Source organism: Haliotis cracherodii, unplaced genomic scaffold (genome assembly GCF_022045235.1).
Source record: "Haliotis cracherodii isolate W230 unplaced genomic scaffold, xgHalCrac1.p SCAF_11, whole genome shotgun sequence".
NCBI lineage: Eukaryota > Metazoa > Mollusca > Gastropoda > Lepetellida > Haliotidae > Haliotis > Haliotis cracherodii.
The window spans coordinates 9,022,066-9,042,897 of NW_027266266.1; the positions used below are offsets into that span (position 1 = coordinate 9,022,066).

The 20,832-nt window shown below is 41.4% G+C and overlaps 2 protein-coding genes across 2 annotated transcripts; both read left to right on the forward strand.

The window, feature by feature from the left end:
- Positions 1-1,441: 1,441 nt before the first annotated feature.
- On the forward strand, positions 1,442-4,231 carry LOC139456195 (zinc finger protein 658B-like). The gene is made up of 3 exons (XM_071237750.1): positions 1,442-1,502; positions 2,440-2,597; positions 2,682-4,231. The coding sequence occupies exons 1-3, from the start codon at positions 1,453-1,455 to the stop codon at positions 4,229-4,231; spliced, it is 1,758 nt and encodes a 585-aa protein (XP_071093851.1). The 5' UTR covers positions 1,442-1,452.
- A 13,891-nt stretch (positions 4,232-18,122) lies between these two features.
- Positions 18,123-20,443, forward strand: LOC139456071 (zinc finger protein 791-like). The gene has a single exon (XM_071237576.1). The coding sequence runs from the start codon at positions 18,123-18,125 to the stop codon at positions 20,031-20,033; it is 1,911 nt and encodes a 636-aa protein (XP_071093677.1). The 3' UTR covers positions 20,034-20,443.
- The last annotated feature ends 389 nt before the right edge of the window (positions 20,444-20,832 follow it).

Genomic DNA, 20,832 nt, shown 5'->3' on the forward strand with positions numbered 1-20,832 from the left:
CCACACAACCAACTAAAACCACATAATTCTTCCGACTCCCAAACAACCAATCAATATTCACGGCAGAACTAATGGGCATGGCCTCAGCCCTCCATAATCAAGAATCCAAAAACCACAAAAAAATCCTAATACTTACCGACTCCCTAAGTGGACTGCAAGCCCTCCAAAACAAAAATACCAAAAACCGACCTAAATTAATAAATCAAATACTTAAAAGCTCCAACGACCTAACTAAGGCAGGCAAACAAATAACCTTCTTGTGGATACCCGCCCACGTAGGAATATACGGTAATGAAAACGCAGATAAAGCAGCTAAACTATCCCTCAAAATCCCAGAAATAAGCTTAAACTTACCCATCTCAAAATCAGAAATTAAAAGTGTAAACAAGCAAAAAATCACCAAAAAATGGCATAACCTTTATCTAAACTCAAATAGCTAAATCCAAAAAGTACTCAGCAAACCACTAACCAAACCAAAAATTCTCCATCCATCCAAACAAATCGACAGAGTAATCACTAAACTCCAAACAGGACACACCAACCTAAATAACCACCTAAAAAAAATAAAAAAACACACTACAGGTAACTGCCCACATTGCAAACAACTAGAAACCCCAGAACATGCACTCATCCACTGCACACACTACCTCACACATCGAACCGCATTACAAACCACCCTCAATCTAAACAAGGCTCTCACTCTAGAAGCAATACTAAACCCACAAAATAAACTAGAAAACTTCAAGGCCTTAGGCGTATTCTTAATCAAAACGGAACTAATAAAACGCATCTAAAAACATAATAACCTACCAAATCAAAATCACATAAACAAACAAACATCCACCATACCCAGCTCCCTTAGTTCTCCCCCCCCCCCCCCAACCCCATCGGCATCTATTCCAAATCTCAAAATTCCCAAATTCTATATAAGCAACCCCTAAAGCCCCCTCTTAGGGTTGCACAGGCCACCTTCGCCCCTTTCGGAAACACATTAAATGGCCGGGCCGGGCCCGTGTGCGAAATACGCATCAGTCGGAAAGCGCACGTTAAATCTCCAAAGTAAGTAAGTAAGTAAGTAAGGCATTCATTCACCCGATGAAGGAGTAAGCATATACTCCAAAACGTTGTGTTCCTCATAATAAAGAAGTTGGCATCCATTTATTCTCTTCATTATGTGAATCACTTCTAAATGCCTTTCAAAGACCCGACAAACGTAGCTGTATGATATTATCATGACAAAAACAGGACACGCGCAGAACACGTTACAGAAATAGGTATAACGGGAACGGGGAGTCAAGTTATAGTAAAACAGACTGGTCCCCTGCCTCTGTTGAGGCCACGAGCAGGGCACCAGTCTATTCTAAAAATAGCTACACAAACGCCCCTAGCGGGGATCACTACACTCCAGCCCAGTGATCGATCTCAGGGACGGAAGGTGTTCCGTCGCTTTGTATGTGTAGCACACAACGCCGGGAAGTCGAACACGAAGGCGACATTCGGATGTAAGTAACTGCAACATATTACACACTACATTGTGGATGACTTCGAAGGTAGATCATTCGATAACGTCTGATTTTGGAGTTGTGTCTCTGATGTCTCCCTGTCAACCTCAGCTGCGACGATGACAGCATCGACCGAGAGCCGACAGTTAGAAATTAAGATAGTCTTGCCATGTCCATTGAACTAAATCGGCACCTCGTCGAAAACGGCACCTCGCCTAAAGCGAAAACGGCTCCTATTACTGCAACAAATTAAATTAAACTCATATGGTCACATGCAAACACAGATATGAAATGTGAAATGTTAATTGCCTGAAAACAAGTTTACATTATCACAACTGTGACCAGTGACTCGTTATGTTTGTGGCACTGGGCTTTCTGTAGCCTATCATAGAGAAATTGGCCGAACTGAACATGACTTTCATTTTCGCTGTTTAAGATGCGTAGATCACGTTATAGAAGAGATGATTGGCAATAATATTTGTGAAAAGATACTTGACAACGATGAATAAAGAATAACCGTGTATAAAGCATATGCACTACAGCATAAATCGCCAGAAGCGGTACCGTTTTTCGCCAGAGAAATCGGTGACGATTTGCCGAGGTGCCGTTTTAGCCTGCATCCGGTCATGGATACACTGTTCCAATGTATAGCCTCGAGTTCTGTGTTTTCGAGCCCCTAAGACGTATTCCGCCTTATACTACTGCTACTGATTTGGTCTACTGGGTATGGAAAATCACGATGCTAATAAATTATCAGTGTGTTCTATGTTGGACATTATCTCAGTATCTTTATCAAGTATTTTATCATAATTCATATCATATCATCAAATAGTATATGGTCCCAGCCCTGGTTGTTATTAGTGGTGTACTTGTGGAAATATATTTTGAAAATGCATCAACACGATAAAGGAAAATGATAACTCCTTCATATTTTCAGTGAACACCATAACATCCACAAGTTTGTAATGGAAGTACAAAGCCAACCACAGAATCCTGGCCCTGTCACTCAAACACGTTTAATCACAGACTGTAAGAGAGCATTTCTTGAAACAGATGATCTCAAGAAACAATCTGCTACCGAAACATTGGAAACAGGTGATCTCAAGAAACAATCTGCTACCGACACATTGGAAACAGATGATCTCAAGAAACAATCTGCTACCGACACATTGGAAACAGGTGATCTCAAGAAACAATCTGCTACCGACACATTGGAAACAGGTGATCTCAAGAAACAATCTGTTACTGTCACATTCGAAACGAATAATCTCAAGAAACTATCTGTTTCGGACACGCTCGAAACAGGGAATGCCAAGAAACAGAGAGATTGTGGTGGTTCACCAAAGCAACCTCATAAGTGTAGCGCATGTGGGAAAACATTTGCACAATCAGTTAAAATGAAACGGCACATGCTTTGGCACAATGAAGTGAAGTGTGATGGTCCAGAAAAGCAGCCTCAAGTCAAGCCTTATCAGTGTGATGAGTGTGGGAAAACGTTTACAAAATCACGTGGCCTGCAGTTACACATGAGGCTTCACAGAGGGATCAAGCCATATCGGTGCATTGTATGTGAGAAAACATTTACGATTTCAGGTAGTCTGAGGAAACACATGAGGGTACACATTGGATGCAGGCCTTATCAGTGCAATGTGTGTGAGAAAACATTTTCACAATCAACTAATCTGAAGAAACACTTGAGGATTCACAGTGGAATCAAACCCCATCAGTGCATTGTCTGTGAGAAAACATTTTCACAACCACGTGGACTGCAGACACACATGAGGATACACAATGGAATCAAACCTTATCGGTGCGTTGTGTGTGAGAAAACATTTACACACTCAGGTAGTCTGAAGAAACACATGAGGATTCACAGTGGAATCAAGCCTTATCAGTGTGTTGAATGTGGGAAAACATTTACATTATTGGATGGCCTGAAGTCACACATGTGGATTCATAGTGGAATCAAGCCTTATGAGTGTGTTGAATGTGGGAAAAGATTTGTAGGCTCAACTGGTCTGCGGGGACACATGGGAATTCACAGTGAAATCAAGCCTTATCAGTGTGCTGAATGTGGGAAACAGTTCACATTATCGACAAGGCTGAGGTCACACATGATTATTCACAGTGAAAACAATCCTTATCGGTGTGTTGAATGTGGGAAACAATTTACAAATTCAGTTAACCTGCAGGCACACATAAAGAATCACAGTGGAATCAAGCCTTACCAGTGCGTTGAATGTGGGAAAACATTTGCACATTCGCATCACATGAGGATACACATGAGGATTCACAGTAAAATCAAGCCTTATCAGTGTATTGAATGTGGGAAAGGATTTATAACGTCAGCTATACTTCTGAATCATATGAAGATTCACAGTGGAATAAAACCTCATAAGTGTGTTGAATGTGGGAAAACATTTACACAGTTGGGTGCACTGCAGACACACATGACGATTCACAGTGGACTCAGGCCTTTTCAGTGTGAAGTGTGTCAGAAAACATTTAGATTACCAAGCGTCCTGAAGAGACACATGATGATTCACACTGGAAGCAAGCCTCATCGGTGTAATTGGTGTCCGAAAGCATTTCCACTATCAAGTGATCTGAAGAAACACATGAAAATGCACAGTTATATCAAGTCAAAGAAGTGCGTTGAGTGTGGAAAGGGATTTACAGTATCACGTTACCTTCAGTTGCACATGAAGATTCACAGTGGAAACAAATGAGTGAGTGAGTGAGTGAGTTGGGTTTTACGCCGCTTTTAACAGTATTCCAGTTATATCACGGCGTGTCAGCTTAATGTGGGAGGAAAGACCGAAGTGATGCAGGTCTCAGACGTTTACCACTTCGGTACGGTGCTGACAAACCTAGAAACATAATCGGGGCGAATCGGGATTCGAACCCACAATCATAGGTTTCTGGCGTGTCCAGGGGACGCAACTCTGCACATCGCAGACTGGGCCACCCGTGCCCCCGGAAACAAATGAATGAATTGAGTTGAAGTGTAATGTATACATTACAACTGGTAAATGACAAATCAATCATGTCTTGTCAGTTAATCTTTTAATCCCTCCTTGGGACTTTGATACCAAGAATGTGTACCATCTTTTCAGTATGACGACTGTTATTGGGTACTCAAGATAAGATTCAGTATATGATGTACAAACAATTATCATGTAAGTATAATAATCTTTGAGGATATTGTTTCACAGAGTGTATACTAATCTATCATCAAAGCAGTTTTCAACATGTTTGATCATCTTCACGTGGGAAAAGGTTGTGAAAGTGAAAGATCTGTTATATAGGTATGGATGAGAGTATTGTTTATGTTCATGTGGATGTGTTTATGTTCGTTTTGTTTGTTGTTTAACGCCGCACTCAGCAATATTAAGGCTATGTGACGGCGGTCTGTAAATAATCGAGCCTGGCGCAGACAATCTAGAGGTTGACATCATGAGCATCGATCAACAGAATTGGGATCGATGACAGCGAGCCTGACCACCCGATCCCGTTAGTCGCCTCTTACGAATAGCACAGTCGCCTTTTACGACAAGCATGGGTTGCTGAAAACCTACTCTATGCAGGATCGTCAAGATTAGTTCATGTTTATTGTCTTTGTCGTTTTTCATAAATCAAACGTGTTTTGACAACAAGAAAGAAACACTTTGTCGTTTCAGACGGCGTGATGTACTGTGCAGAGTTCTTGCGCCTCCTAGACGTACTAGAAAACTATGATAGTGGGTTTGAATCCCAGCACCATACAAATACACCACTCAGGGATTTCCTCCCACTTCAGGGGTGGTCGGATAGCCCAGTGGTTGAAGCGTTTGCTCGTCCCACCGAAGACCCGGGTTCGATTCCCGAGATGGGTACAATGGGTACATTTCTAGTGTCCCCCGCCGTGATATTGCTGGAATATTGTTAAAAGCGGTGTAAAATCATACTCACTCACTCTTCCCACAGCAAGGTGGTTTGCTGTGAAATAACTGAAACTTTGCTCAAAACGACGTTAACCAACGTCGTGACGTAAGTCCTTGGATGGTTGACCATGTTCGGCTGTTTGGCTCCTGAGAGTTGCCAGGGCTGCGGTCTTGCCCCACACTGAAGCACATGTAACACATGTGTTGTATCTTTGGGCAAGTGACTTGGCTCGGCATTTACCTCTGTTCAGCCAGCCATCGCTTAAATCGATGAATTCGCTGTGCAGGGTGGTATTCCGTGCCAGAACCAGTTCCCAGTTCGTCCTGATTATGTTTCTTCCTCCCACTTCAAGTTGACACGCCGTGACACGACTGACATACTCTTCAGAGCGGCGTTAAACAATAGTCACTCACGAATTTCACAATAATGTTTTTGCGATGTCTGTATTTATATCATACATACTTAATCGGAGTTTGTATTTGTAAAGTTGTGACTGAGTTCGATCTTGATAAAATGTCACTTTGTCGTATTGTCGAGCTTTTTCAAAACAGCAAGTTTTTACATGTTATCAAGTATTGAATGTATAATCTAATTTGATTTGTTGAATGTGAACCAGCTCTTAACCCTATGAATACAATCTGAATTGGACCAAATTTGGCCTTTGTTATTTTTGGCAGACAGACAGACAGTTGATTTCGGCAAACACTCAAGAATATTACATCTTTCACTTATTTGATGATTTAAACAGTGCTGCCGCAAGTGGTAGTTCCAGATTTTGCATTTTCCCGATTGTTTGTGATCTACCCTTGCTAATATATGGGGAGGTGTTCTCACTAATCTGAATAACCCCAGTGTTATTGTCCTTGATAACGACAGTGTTATTGTCCTTGATAACGCCAGTTATCACAACGTGCGTGGACCGGGCACAGGCACGCAAACCATGAGCACTGTTATCTCCCTTCTTGCAATGTCGTATTCAAACCATCTCACACCAAGATACAGCCTATGGAACAGATCCGACTGAACAAAACGCCCAGGGTAGACAAACTAGTAGAGCATCACGGTCACTCCGTCTTACGTCAGACAATGTGAGCTGAAGTTGACATAACTCATCTGGGCCAACTGTTATACAGGGTAGACAAACTAGTAGAGCATCATGGCCACGTCATCTTACGTTCACCCGTCAGACACTGTGTTTGTTTATTGTTTAACGCCGCACTCTGCAATATTCCAGCTATTAGTGACGGCATCAGATAATGTGAGTTCAATCCAATAGGGCTCATCTGGACCAACTGCAAAAGGTTTACACCTCGAGGAACACAACCTTCAAGCCGAGAGATGTCAAAACTCTTATACATGCTTCTTTTGCAAGAATTACCTTGACATTAAACATCAGTACCGCCAACGTGATGGAGTCATGATATGTTAAAACTGGCATAACCAGCGAATTATATAACTTTGTAAACACATTGAGGGGGCCACCAACCCATTGCCTTATTCGTAGCAATTCAGAGACCCAGGGCTCAACTTGTCGACTGAGCCAAAGCCCTGGCTGTGATATTGTAGTCTAAATGCTCCTCCAAGAGATGGCGGAGATATGTCTTTCTATCAACTGTATTTTAACACAGTATTGCAACAATTGAATACTTGACATGATCGAGGTGTAGCCTGAGTACGAACGTGCATTACCTTAGATTTATCCCCATTAATTTGCATATCATTATTCACACACCAGCTTCCAAGGTAATCAAGCCAGATTTGGAGATCCGAGTCTGTTTCCGCCAAAAGAATTACGTCATCAGCATATAGTAGAAAGCATATGAACTCTGCCTTCACAAATAATCCAATACCTAAATCCTTAAGAGTAAGTGCAAGGTTGATTAGAAATAGGTTGAACAGGAGAGGCGACAAAAGGCAGCCTTGTATGACACCTCATTTGACCGAAAACCTATCGTAAAATCATTGACTCTCACACAAATTGAAACATTATCATAAAAAGAGTGTAATCCTTCTCCACATTTTACCTCTACCCCTATTTCACTTAGTCTGAGCATAATATACGTATGTTCACTAAATCGTAAGCTTTCCTAAAGTTGACGAAGCTGTAAAAATGTTTTTCTTTAACCTACTTTCTACGATTGAAGTCAGTGATGATAAATGGTTTATTGTGCTCCTATCCTCTGTAAACCCATTTTGTTCTTCCGCAATAAAACTTGAATTGTCAGCCCAAACCTATTATTTAGGACATTACGGTACAATTTGTACACCACCGAAACTAAACTAATCACCCCATATGAGAGGGCATCTTCAGGGTCTGCTGAGTTTAACTTCGGTATAGGATTAATAAGGCTCCCAGGCCATATTTCTGGGATCTGACCTTTACTGTGGCAAATATTAAACTGTTTTTTAATAAAAGAAATGTGTTATTGTTCCTTAACACTTCAATAGGAATATCGTCCGGTTCCGTGGCCTTCCCATTTTGACCTTTGACATTGTTATGTCATCCTCAAATTATACATAGAAGTGGAGGATCTATTATTGGTACATTTAACAACTTACTGCTTGTGTTATTTACACTCAATAAATTAGAAAACCCATTCTTCCATTCTTCCAAAACATAAAAATAAGAAGTAGTCACAGAACCATCCAGTAATACACTCTCTTGCGCCGCTTACTACCTACTCCAACTCGACCTACAGTTTTCCAGGAAAAACGACAGTCTTCATTAGCGGCCTTCATAATAGTGAGTGAGTATGGTTTTACGCCGCCTTTAGCAATATACCAGCAATATCACGGCGGGGGGACACCGGAAATGGGCTTCACACACTGTACCCATGTCGGGAATCGAACCCGGGGCTTCGGCGTGACGAGCGAACGCTTTTAACCACTGGGCTCCCCGACCGCCCCCTCCATAATTTCCCTCTGCACTTTATCTACATTTTGCTGTTTACAACGTTCAACACGTCTATCGAAATGCTTACGTTTCGTTACATATATAGATTGAAGGTATTTCTTATTTAAAACCCTAAGTTTAACCAGATATTTTCAGCAACACACGTATCGTTCTCTAACTCAGTCAAATGTTCGTTCCACAACGGCTTTTTGCATCGTCTCATTTTATTACTATTCACATCGGATGTTAATGTTACAGTTTTGTAGAGGAGTTTATCTGACATTTCACCTTACCATGATGCCACACCAAGTATCATATGCACTATCTGTGCCAGACTGTGAAAGTCTGGTGTTCTCCAGGGATGATATAGGTTGCTGAAGTAACCCTACGACCTCTGAGACCGCCTCCGTGGTCTTGTGGTAGAGCGTCCGCCCGGAGAGCGGAAGGTCCAGGGTTCGATCCCGGGCCGCGTCATACAAAAAGACGTTAAAAGATTGTACTTGTTGTTACCCTGTCTGGCGCTCGGCATTAAGGGGCTAAAACAAGGACTGGTAGGCTCGGAGTCAGTATACTGTGTCTGAGTGGGGTATCCATGTTAAAACTGCGGCATGGTATCTCAGTGAGCTAGCACTATAAATCGGCATCAGTCCGGACTAGTACAAGCAGCCACACACACACATACACGTGCATGCACGTCGCTATATAAGTGCAATAATCTTGGACGCGACGTTAAACCCAATTTCACCTCACCTACGACCTCTGGACTTGACATGCAGACTGGGTCAATATCAATATGAGTTAATGTGTATTTCTCATAACTTATCGTGTGTGGAGCGTTCTCGGTTATGGTCGCAACAGGTTCTTGTCGTATTGCCATTTGATGAGCTAGTGGTCCGGGGCTGTGGGTCGATACCGGTGTCGCCCGATGACCGGCTTGCCGTTACCCTCGCAGCTCCAGCGCGAATAGTGGAGATCTTCACGAGGACAAATATAGTAGTCCACTACTGCAAGGCCCCGTGTCGACACTAATGTAATGTCATTGACCATGCGAGTTTAAACCGTAAGATCCAGGATAAGAATAGGTCCCCAGCAGACCATGCTTGCCTTTAAAGGCGACTATGCTTTTCGTAAGAGGTGACTAACAGGATCGGGTTGTCAGGCTCGCTGACTTGGTTGATGCATGCGTTGATGATATCAATCACTGGATTGTCTAGACCACCAGACTCGATTATGTACGGACCGTCATAAGTTATTTGCTTTCATTACCTCCAATTAAATAAATCTCTCTCTCGTCCGTCAAAACCAGATTTGCAAAAAAGTTAACCGGAAGGGAGGTGTGTGTGTTTGGGGGGAATGTTCGCGATAACCATACTGTGCTTGCAAACCTGGGACAGCTCAACGGGTTCCTTCGGCAAGAATGGCAAGCAATGCCCCAGGCAAAATTGCGGACAATTAGGAGGTCAATGGGAGTTCGATGTGCAGCTTGCGTCAGGAACCAGGGTGGCCACACTCATTATTGACTGGTCAGAAGGATTCATCTATTAAATGTTACAGATATACAGAGACAGGCGGACACGTACATGCACACACACGCACGCACGCACGCACGCACGCACGCACACACACACACGAGAGATAAGACAATACATTTTTCATCCTTCGTGGATTCGCGACGGAGTGAGGGCCATAACTGAAACACCAATTCCACTGGTGCTACATGCTTGTTTATTTGTAATTTGAATCATTGCTAGTTCACAAGTAACTTCATCACTTACTTTTATTCCTTAGGTGAAAAAGCTTTAAAGATCGAAAGTTCTCAGACAACCGTGCGCGTGTTCTACAATTCTGAACTGTCAGGAATGTTTCCATTGTTAAAGTCGAGGTGTATGCCCTTAAAATGTTTGACGATGCCTTCATTAAGAGGACCCGAGGGTGTATGGCCTTAAGATCTATTACGATGCATTCATTGTGAGGGCCTGGATGTATGATTAATGAGGACCTGTGTGAATGCCCTTAAGATCTATTGCGATGCCTTCATTGTGAGAACCTGGATGTATGATTAGTGAGGACCCGTGTGAATGCCCTTAAGATCTATTGCGATGCCTTCATTGTGAGAACCTGGATGTATGATTAGTGAGGACCCGTGTGAATGCCCTTAAGATCTATTGCGATGCCTTCATTGTGAGAACCTGGATGTATGATTAGTGAGGACCCGTGTGAATGCCCTTAAGATCTATTGCGATGCCTTCATTGTGAGGACCTGGATGTATGATTGTTGAGAACCCGTATGAATGCCCTTAAGATCTATTGCGACGCCTGAGTATGCGTCCTTGCGATGTATAAGAATGCCTTCAACGTGAAGACTTGGACTGACCAAGCCACGTCCGGACTGTGATGTTGGTGACCATGAACAACTGAACTTACTGATCACAGCACAATCAGTGACACAAGCAATTCGGAATCAAAACCAAAATAAAACTCCCGGATGTGATGTTTTTTGTTCGTTGCTGCATTCCGATGACGTAACTTAAGCTAGTGCAGGGAGATTACAGGAACAAATTAACTGCATCAGAGATTTTTGTATGAGATGGGTATGGCTTTAAATGTCGAAATATATAAAATAAAACATAGTTTTCAGAAAGGGATGTCCACTATGGCACTGCGAAAAACGAATCTCATCTTACAAGCACCTCGCGCCAAAACTAATCAATCTGCAGTCACAGACATCAAGCAAATGAAACAAAGTCAATTCATAATTTTAGAAACAATACACAGAAAAAAACGGTGAGTTCTGATACTTTATATACATTATGTTTTACATTTCGTTTGTGTTCAGTGTTTGGATTTAAACTTGATGCTGAATGAAAATTACTTAGGTTGGCTTACTGATAAAGTTCCAGGCATAATAAAGGTCTGTAAATGAATTTGGGCAAGCTCTGCTCAGTAGCTGATTATTTACGTGTATTCCGCCATGATGGCCATTTCCTGCTGACAAGTGGTGATTCTTTAAATTATTTCTGCAATCACAAAAAAAAATTGGTCCCTATTCATAAAAGTGGATGGGCATAACATTGATTTATAGAGGCAAGATACATAAAAGGTTATATATTGTAACTTCTTTTATATCTATAATATGCTTACTTGCCCGTATAATATTTATTTGATTACGTGTAATAGGTGTAATTAAGCCTTAAACTTCATGGGGTAGGTGAACCAAGTTTTGAGGTGAAGGGCAGAGTACCAGAAACCTTGACAACATTGATGTAATTAAGTCTGTGAAAGAAAGTAAAAAAGTCTCGACAGATGTTTAAGTGTTGATACATACGAAATATAGTTAAAATATTTGGCCATTCGGCATAATTAATTGGAAGACAGAGAAGCCGTTTTGGATTGACGGCTTCCCACCTAAACAGATAATTAACTTCATCTCCGAAAGTTTAAGAATTACACAGTGGACAAAATCTGTTTTCCCTACTTCCATTTTTCCCTATTTTGCCAACGCCCTGTTGGTAGATTACACACACCAAATTTTCACTTAAGACAATGTCCATATGGTGTGAATCGATTTTCATTAAAACACAAATTCTTGTGGATTAAAGTTACACTTCAAATGTTTATGGCTTGTTGAACTGAAACTGGAAGATACAAACCTATTACTGTAATGGCGACAAGAGATATCAGAACTGCAAACTCACAATCATAGAGCAAACCACATAAGGTAAACTGGTGCTAAATAAATTCTTTAAACAAAAGTGACTTTTGAAATTTCATATCAAATTTATTTTAATTTCATATGTATTCAGTGTTTGCATTTAAAATGAGTTTTCTAAAAATCAAGGAACGCAACTCTGCACAGCGAATCGCGGCGCCTTAGACGACTGCCCCCCCCCCCCCCCCCCGATAATAAATGATCACATTTAGAAATTCATACATTCTTAGCCTTACTCTATTACTTTATCACATTTAGAGATGTATCGTCAGCAAAAAAAGTAATGTTTTTAAAATATCTTTGAAAGAGACAGTGGAATATTTCTAACACTAAAGAAGAATATTCACAGAAACCCTGTCATATCCACGCCACGTTTTCGGAAAGTGACTTTGGTAGTTTTGCTGCTCATTAACACTAGGTCAGTTATATAACAGTGTGTCAGAGTAATGAGGACGGAAAGACTGCTGGGATCACAGAACTAGTAGATAGAACTACCAATATAGTAGTCCACTACTACAAGGCCCCGTGTCGACACTAATGTAATGTCATTGACCATGCGAAGCGTGAAGATCCGGGTTAGAATAGGTCTTCAGCAACCCTTGCTATCCGTAAAAGGCGATTATGCTTGTCGTAAGACGCGACTAACGGGATCGGGTGGTCAGGCTCGCTGACTTGGTTGATGCATGTCATCGATGCTCATGATATTAATCACTGGATTGTCTGAACTTATCGATCATCTTGTGGAAGAAACAAATGATAAAACAAATATGGATGGACTTATTGACTTGAAAAAGCAGTGCACCGCAATGACAAATAAATTCTTTCCACATTCAAAGCAAGAGACAAGAGTCTACAGTTCATATTGATAAAAAATAAAATACGCAGGAATATAATGCCATGAATAATTCAATATCTATATGATGTTTTCAGACTTAAATTAGTATTTCAGAGTGATTGAGTCTTTGTTTCATGCAGCAGTATATCATTTATATCACAGTGTCAGGTCCGTGTGTGGGGAAAGCCCGCATGGATCCTATAATAAAAAAAACCATCCTGAATATTTATAAATATGAGTGTGTGAGTGAGTGAGTGAGTGAGTGAGTGAGTGAGTGAGTGAGTGAGTCTGGTGTTTTAGCAATGTTCCAGCAATATCACGTCGGGGGAAACCAAAAATGGCTTGTACCCATGTCGGGCATCTAACCCGGGTCTTAACCACTTAACTAAGACCGCCTCCGTGGTCTAGTGGTAGAGCGTGCGCCCGGTGAGCGGAAAGTCCGGGGTTTGATCCCCGACCGCGTCATACCAAAAGACGTTAAAAGATGGTACTTGTTGATACCCTGTCTGGCGCTCGGCATTAACGGGCTAAAACAAGGATTGGTCGGCTCGGAGTCAGTATACTGTGTCTGAGTGGGGCATTCATGTTAAACTGCGGCATGATATCTCAGTGAGCTAGCACTATAGATCGGCATCAGTCCGGACTAGTACAAGCAGCCACACACACACACACACGCGCGCGCGCGCGCGTACATGCACGTCGCTTTATAAGTGCAATAATCTTGGACGCGACGCTAAACCCCATTTCGCCTCACCACCTAACTACCCGACGGCCTCCAAAAATATGAAGGTCTGTAGTGGGGCAACATTGACCAGAAGTTCTGAAATGGTATTTATTTCTTCCTTATTCATTTCTGATGACAAGATACACGATCAAGTTATTTACAAGCATTTTATAAATTCTGCTACCACAAAAATATAATACCTGTTCATAAAAGTATCATGTGCATAGCATGTATTTATAGATACATTATACATACACGGTTAAATATAATTATTATAATGCATAAAAGTATATTTTAACATTATGTCTATCTGTAGTATGCGAATTTGATAGTATATTATTGATGTTTTGTTTTTTCAAAGTTATTTGCTTTCATTACCTCCATTTAAATAAATCTTTCTCTCGTCCGTCAAAACCAGATTTGCGAAATACTTTAACCAGAAGGTGTGTACTTGTAAAAAACAAAACCCGTGCTGAAAACGTCCTAGAAAAGTCGGTGATCATCTGTGAATGAATTTAAAGGAAATTAGACTGGTCCCACGCCGCTGTTGAGGCGAAGGGCAGGGTACCAGTCTATGCTAAAAATAGTAACAGCTTGCGATCGCGGTTGCACATGTCGCCCGGTAAAGCTGGCAGACATACACAGAGCGGAGTCTTGAATGTAAGTATCTGCGACAGATTATATGATTACATCGCCAATGACTTCGAAGGTAAATCCTTCCATAACGTCTGCTTATGGAGTTTCGTCTCGTTGGTCAGTGATCGTTGCTTTTAAGTAATGTTTTACGCAATCCCCCATGTTTCTCGCCAAGCGACTAGCGTGGTTGTTTATGTAGGCTGCGCCTTGCGCTACACTGACTCAGGCAATGACTCCACGATCGATAGCGACCTCCACGAGACAAAAGAAACATGGCGGACACTTTATCGGCTGTTAATATCAGAAAGGCGCTTGGACTGATGTTTGGAAAATGTTCTTGGCCTTTATAACAATACCATTGTAATGTATCAATCACGAGAATAACGCCCGTTGTTGCTTTTGGTGAACGAAAACATTCTCTAAAGGGGCATTCACACGGTACAACTAGTTGTATACAATTTGTCGTATGCAACTAGTCGCACGAACTGAAGATGTATACAACACAGCATTCACACGGCGGCGCGTTTCATACAGCGCGGGTCTCGCGAGATCTCAGACCAAAGGTTTGTGATTCACTACATTATCGCTGGAATCCTGGTTGCCGAGTTAATGTTCACACGCAGTGTTTTGAAAAAATGAACGCTGTGCGAGAATTGTGGTCAAATCCCACCATTGACGCTACATGCTGGATATAAATAATCACTGTGTTATAATCATAAAAGCAAGATTATTTATTATAATTATATGTATGACATATACCATTTGTACATAACTTTCCAACACACCTATGTGCATTCTTTTTCTTTTTTTCAAAGGATGACACAATGGCCATTGCCCTTTCAAAATATAACAATGGTACAAATGGAACAGCAATAAATCAGTTGAAGACTCTTCAGTCTGAGTTTATAGGAAATACAATTTCAGATCACACATTGGCATGTTACCCTAACTACTGGACATGGAAAATCACTGTGCTTAGATATTATCAGTGTGTCAAATGTGCAAATAACATCTACAGTATCAGGTATTTTATCATGACACAAATCGTCATAAAAATGTATTTGATCTCAGCCCTAGTTGTTATTGCTGGTGTATTTTGGAAACATTTGTAGAATATAGTTTCGAGCAATGGTGCGGGCTTCCTATCTTAAATATATCAGGGGATTCCTCTTTGCGTTCATGGCTGTCCATTCACAATATCTCACGTTGGCTATACAGAGCACCAAAACGATGAGGGGGCAAGGGTGGCCCAGTCGTCTAAGGCGCCGCGATTCGCTGTGCAGAGTCGCGTCCCTTGGGCACGCCAGAAATCTATGATTGTGGGTTCGAATCCCGGTTCACCGCGATTATGTTTCTAGGTTTGTCAGCACCATACCCGTGCTCGTGGGTTTCACCGAAGTGGTAAACGTCTGAAACCTGCATCACTTCGGGCTTTCCTCCCACATTAAGCTGACACGCCGTGATATAACTGGAATACTGTTAAAAGCGGCGTTAAACCCAACTCACTCACATCACAAAAACGATGAAATGCTTCTTTCAGTGTCTTTGCTAAACAAGTGTGAAGTTTTGTAAAGTCTCATTGTCTCACCACGAAATAAAGTTTTCAAAACGTGTCAGGTCACTGTGTGGTGGATGTCGGTATTGGGATTTGTGAATGCATTTCAAAATCGTTTTGCATGTGTAAATACTAAAGAGTGTCTAGTCTGGCAGTTTTTGGAAGATCTGTAGAGGTACAATCAGTTAAAAGATGTTATACATGAATTATATTTCATTTTTTCTCTGTAGTCAAAGTTATGTGGCTACAATTAGGCATGACTACCCACAAACCTGTTCTTCATACATACACAAAATGTGGTCGAAATAGGACCAGTAGTAGTTCTGGAGAAGAAAGTTCCCTCTTTAACTGGCTGTAGATACCAGTGTTACGGATTCGCCAGGACCTGGGCTATCAGTCGCACACATGACATTTCACATAAGATCTCTTGTCTTTTTTGCAGGGAGACTTAATAACCCCAACGATTACAATAGGCTCTTGCCTTCAGACAGGGAGCCCCAATAAAAGTCCCTTATTTTCGCGATTTTAGCTGTTTTGACCCCTGGATCGGGTACCAGGACTTACAACATTTTGAAAAGCAAGTGCAAGGACACCAAGGTCACGTGGTCAAGGTCATTTAGGTAGGCCGTTAAACGAAAATGGACTTTTTTTGTGCGACCTCAGACGCGACTATAGTTGCCTGTATGTCGGAAGCGATTAGTGTTTATGCTTTACCCCATATATTTGAAATTTGGTTAAAATAATGTCCGCCGTCCGTCCACGGGTCTGTCCACCAAAAAGTTGTTTTGACATTCACTCCTTAATCGTTCAATGTACAACACTGTAAATTGGCAGAAACATTCCCATGGTCTCTATCTACTAATGCTGTGAAAACCAACTCACTCCGGTACATGTTTTGTATCCATGGCAACCTGAAGAAAAACATCTTAAATCCAAAATGGCGACAAAACGGTTATATTTAGCACTTCTTTTGACCCCGATCGAAAAAATTATCAGTAAGCTATACCGGTGCCACATGCAAAATCTGGAAGCAATTAGGTCAATAGTGTCTTGAGATATATGATGTTTTATGCCGGTTTTATCAGTTATTGCATTCTGACAGTCTTCACTCCAATATGGCTGCCAAACGACACAACTTTTGACAAGCAGCTAAGAACATGAAATTTATGCTTATACACGTACGTCATGCAGTGCTTTCTATGAAGAACTTGAGCAGTTACGTCGTTTGCAAAGAAAGTACTAAAATCCAATATGGCCACCAAACAAATCACATTTTGACTTGCAATTAAGAGCAAACATTTTTTAACATACAAAGTCTTTTGATTAATGCCAATTTGCAATCATTTTTTTCGAAAATATAATGAACATTCGTCTTTTCTATGAAACTTTTATGTAAAACTTTACATCAGAAACAAACTCCAATATGTCCGTTACTAATCAATTCATCTCAAAACACTTAGTACATTTTTATGTTTTAACTATGGCGACAATATCTGCACATTTTCAAAGTCCTGCACCTGATACAGGCAGTGAAAACTATTGCGGAAGATGCGTACCCAACAAAAATCACAAATCCGCTATGAACATTTTCAATCCAATATGGCCGCCAAACCGCGTGACTTTTGACATGCTGCAACTGCTTTGCATAATAAGATTCCATGTAAAACTCTCATTACGAAGTCATGCAAAAATGTTTTTGACTTCGGTCGGAAGTAGCATTCAATATGGCGGGTATCTGTAGACATATCTTAGCCTACTAATATACCGTTCGTATTGTGATGCATAGAGACAAGTATGTCAAGCCAAGGTTTGGTGCCTTTGGTCTGGTAGTTTCAAAAAAGTAGATTTTGGCAGCTAAGTAGTGAGAAAAGTGCTAAAATGCATGTCGAAAACCTTCAATCCAATTTATCTGCCAAACGGTGCGTTTTAGCTACCATGGTCCTGCAGTACAAAATGATGGGCATCTGATTGCGCTGCCGCATGGCAAATCTGGAAGTCACCGGACAATAAGTTTCGAAGATTATTGCCTCTGAGGTTGACACTTTGATGAGTTGTCTGCCCTACGCCATTGTGCCCATGACGCTGGGATTTTTGTGGTACCCGCTTCACACTGGTACCGATGTTGCTGTAAGGGTGCCGATTTTGGAGAGATTCTGGCCAATGGCTGTTGAATTATGATTGGTACAAAACAACAACTGCGTAATAAAAAAAAATAATACCCCTAACGATTACAATAAGGCTCTTGTCTTTCAGACAGGGAGCATTAAAAAAGCATTATTCTGATACAGGAAAGTGACAATTTCTTTATGTTTTCAGTAAACACCATAACAAACACGAGCATATAATGGAAATACAAAGCCAACCACAGAATCCTGGCTCGCTCACTGAAACATGTGTTATCACGGACAGTGTTAGAGTGTTGCTGGATCTCCAGAAACAATCTGTTACTGACACGCAGGAAACAGGTGATCTCCAGAAACAATATGTTACTGACACGCAGGAAACAGGTGATCTCCAGAATCAATCTGTTACTGACACGCAGGAAACAGGTGATCTCCAGAAACAATCTGTTACTGACACGCAGGAAACAGGTGATCTCCAGAAACAATCTGTTACTGACACGCAGGAAACAGATGATCTCCAGAAACAATCTGTTACTGACACGCAGGAAACAGGTGATCTCCAGAAACAATCTACTGTTGACACGCTGGAAACAGGTGATCTCCAAAAACACACATATTCTGGGGGTCAAGCAAATCTGTCTCCTATGTGTAGTGAGAGCGGGAAACCATTTAAGAAATCACGTGACATTGTGACTTATGAATGTGTTGTATGTGGGCAGACGTTCGAGAGATCAGGTTCTATAAGGTCACACATGAAGATTCACATTGGAGTCAAGTCTTATCAGTGCATCGTGTGTGAGAAACTATTCACGTGTCCAAGTGCTCTGCAGATACACATGAGGATTCACAGTGGAATCAAGCCTTATCAGTGTGTTGAATGTGGGAAAACATTTTCAACCTCAAGTAGCCTGAAAACACACATGAGGATTCACAATGGAATAAAGCCGTATCATTGTGTTGAATGTGGGAAAACATTTAGACAATTATCTAATCTGCAGGCACACATGAAGATTCACAGTGGAATCAGGCCTTATCAGTGCAGCGTGTGTGAGAAAACGTTTAAACATTCATATACTCTGCAGACACACTCTTGGATTCACAGTGAAACCAAACCCCATCAGTGTGATGAATGTGGGAAAACATTTGTACTAGCAAGAAGTCTGCGGACACACAAGATGATTCACAGTGGAATCATGCCTTATCAGTGCAGTGAATGTGGGAAAGGATTCAGAGAGTCTTGTAACCTGAAGTCACACATGAGGATTCACACTGGAATCGAGCCATATCAGTGCATCGTGTGTGAGAAAACATTTAAACATTCACATAGCCTGCAGAACCACATGAGAATTCATTGTGGAATCAAACCTTATCACTGCGTGGAATGTGGGAAAACATTTACAGAATCAGGTACTCTGCGGTCACACATGAAGATCCACAGTGAAATCAAACCATATCAGTGTGTTGAATGTGGAAAAGGATTTAGACGGCCAAGTAGCCTTAAGAAACACATGAGGATTCATAGTGGAATAAAACCTTATCAGTGTGTTGAATGTGGGGTAAAATTAGGAGACTCGAGTAACCTGAAGAGACACATGAAGACTCACAGTAGAAAGAAGGCTTATCAGTGTGATGAATGTGGGAAAACATTTACTGTATCGAGGAAACTGAATATCCACATGAGGATGCACGGCGGAAACACGCTTCATCAGTGCATTGTGTGCCAGAAAACATTCACAGAATCAAGTACCCTGAAGACACACATGAGGATTCACACTGGAATAAAGCCTTATCAATGCGTTGAATGTGGGAAATCATTTGCGAGATCAGATAGTCTTCTGACGCACAAACGGATTCACAGTGGAGTCAAGCCTTATCAGTGTGTTGAATGTGGTAAAGCATTCAGAGACTCTAGTTGCCTGCGGGCACATATGAGGATTCACAGTGGAATAAAGCCGCATCAGTGTTCTGAATGTGGAAAAACATTTACTCTGTCAGGTACTTTACAGAAACACATGACGATTCACAGTAGAGTCAAGCCTTATCAGTGCAGTGAATGTGGGAAAGGATTTAGTTTGTCACGTAACCTGAAGTCACACATGAGGATCCACAGTGGAATCAAGCCTTGTCAGTGAGTTGAATGTCGGAAGCCATTTGCACTCTCGTGTTCTCTGAAGTCACACATGAGGATCCACAGTGGAATCAAGCCTTGTCAGTGAGTTGAATGTCGGAAGCCATTTGCACACTCGTGTACTATGAAGTCACACATTAGGATCCACAGTGGAATCAAGCCTTGTCAGTGAGTTGAATGTCGGAAGCCATTTGCACACTCGTGGTGTACTATGAAGTCACACATGAGGATCCACAGTGGAATCAAGCCTTGTCAGTGAGTTGAATGTCGGAAGCCATTTGCACACTCGTGTTCTCTGTAGTCAAACGTGAGGATCCACAATGACATCAAGCCTTGTCAGTGAGTTGAATGTCGGAAGCCATTTGCACACTCGTGTACTCTGCAGTCAAACGGGAGGATCCACAGTGGAATCAGACTCCTGTGGAAACAGATGAGGATTATCAGTGGAATCAAGCCATATCTGTGTGTTGAATGTGAGTAAACATTTTCAGAATCACGTAATCAGCAACTACACATGAGGACTCACAGTTGAATGAAAACGTATCAGGGCATTGTCTGTCAGAAAACATTTATGCTATCAGATAATCTAAGGACACACATAATGATTCATAGTGGAATCAAAAAAGTATATGTGTGTTGAACGTGGGAAAGGATTTACACTCCAGAAACACATGGCGATTCACACTTGATTGTAACTTTACTTTGAATGCTACACTGTAGCAAGTTGGCGTTCCCTGTAGCGTATTTTGATAAATGTTAAAGAAACAAAAGTTCTACTTTACCTCCCCTGTTCTGTTGTATTT

What these genes read in the sequence shown, in the direction of transcription:
- LOC139456195 (XM_071237750.1), top strand. Translation starts at nt 1,453, where the DNA reads ATGTGTAGCACACAACGCCGGGAAGTCGAACACGAAGGCGACATTCGG. An exon ending in CACGAAGGCGACATTCGGAT is followed by an intron (nt 1,503 to 2,439) that starts GTAAGTAACTGC and finishes TCATATTTTCAG; the next exon opens with TGAACACCATAACATCCACA. An exon ending in TACCGAAACATTGGAAACAG is followed by an intron (nt 2,598 to 2,681) that starts GTGATCTCAAGA and finishes CATTGGAAACAG; the next exon opens with GTGATCTCAAGAAACAATCT.
- LOC139456071 (XM_071237576.1), top strand. Translation starts at nt 18,123, where the DNA reads ATGGAAATACAAAGCCAACCACAGAATCCTGGCTCGCTCACTGAAACA.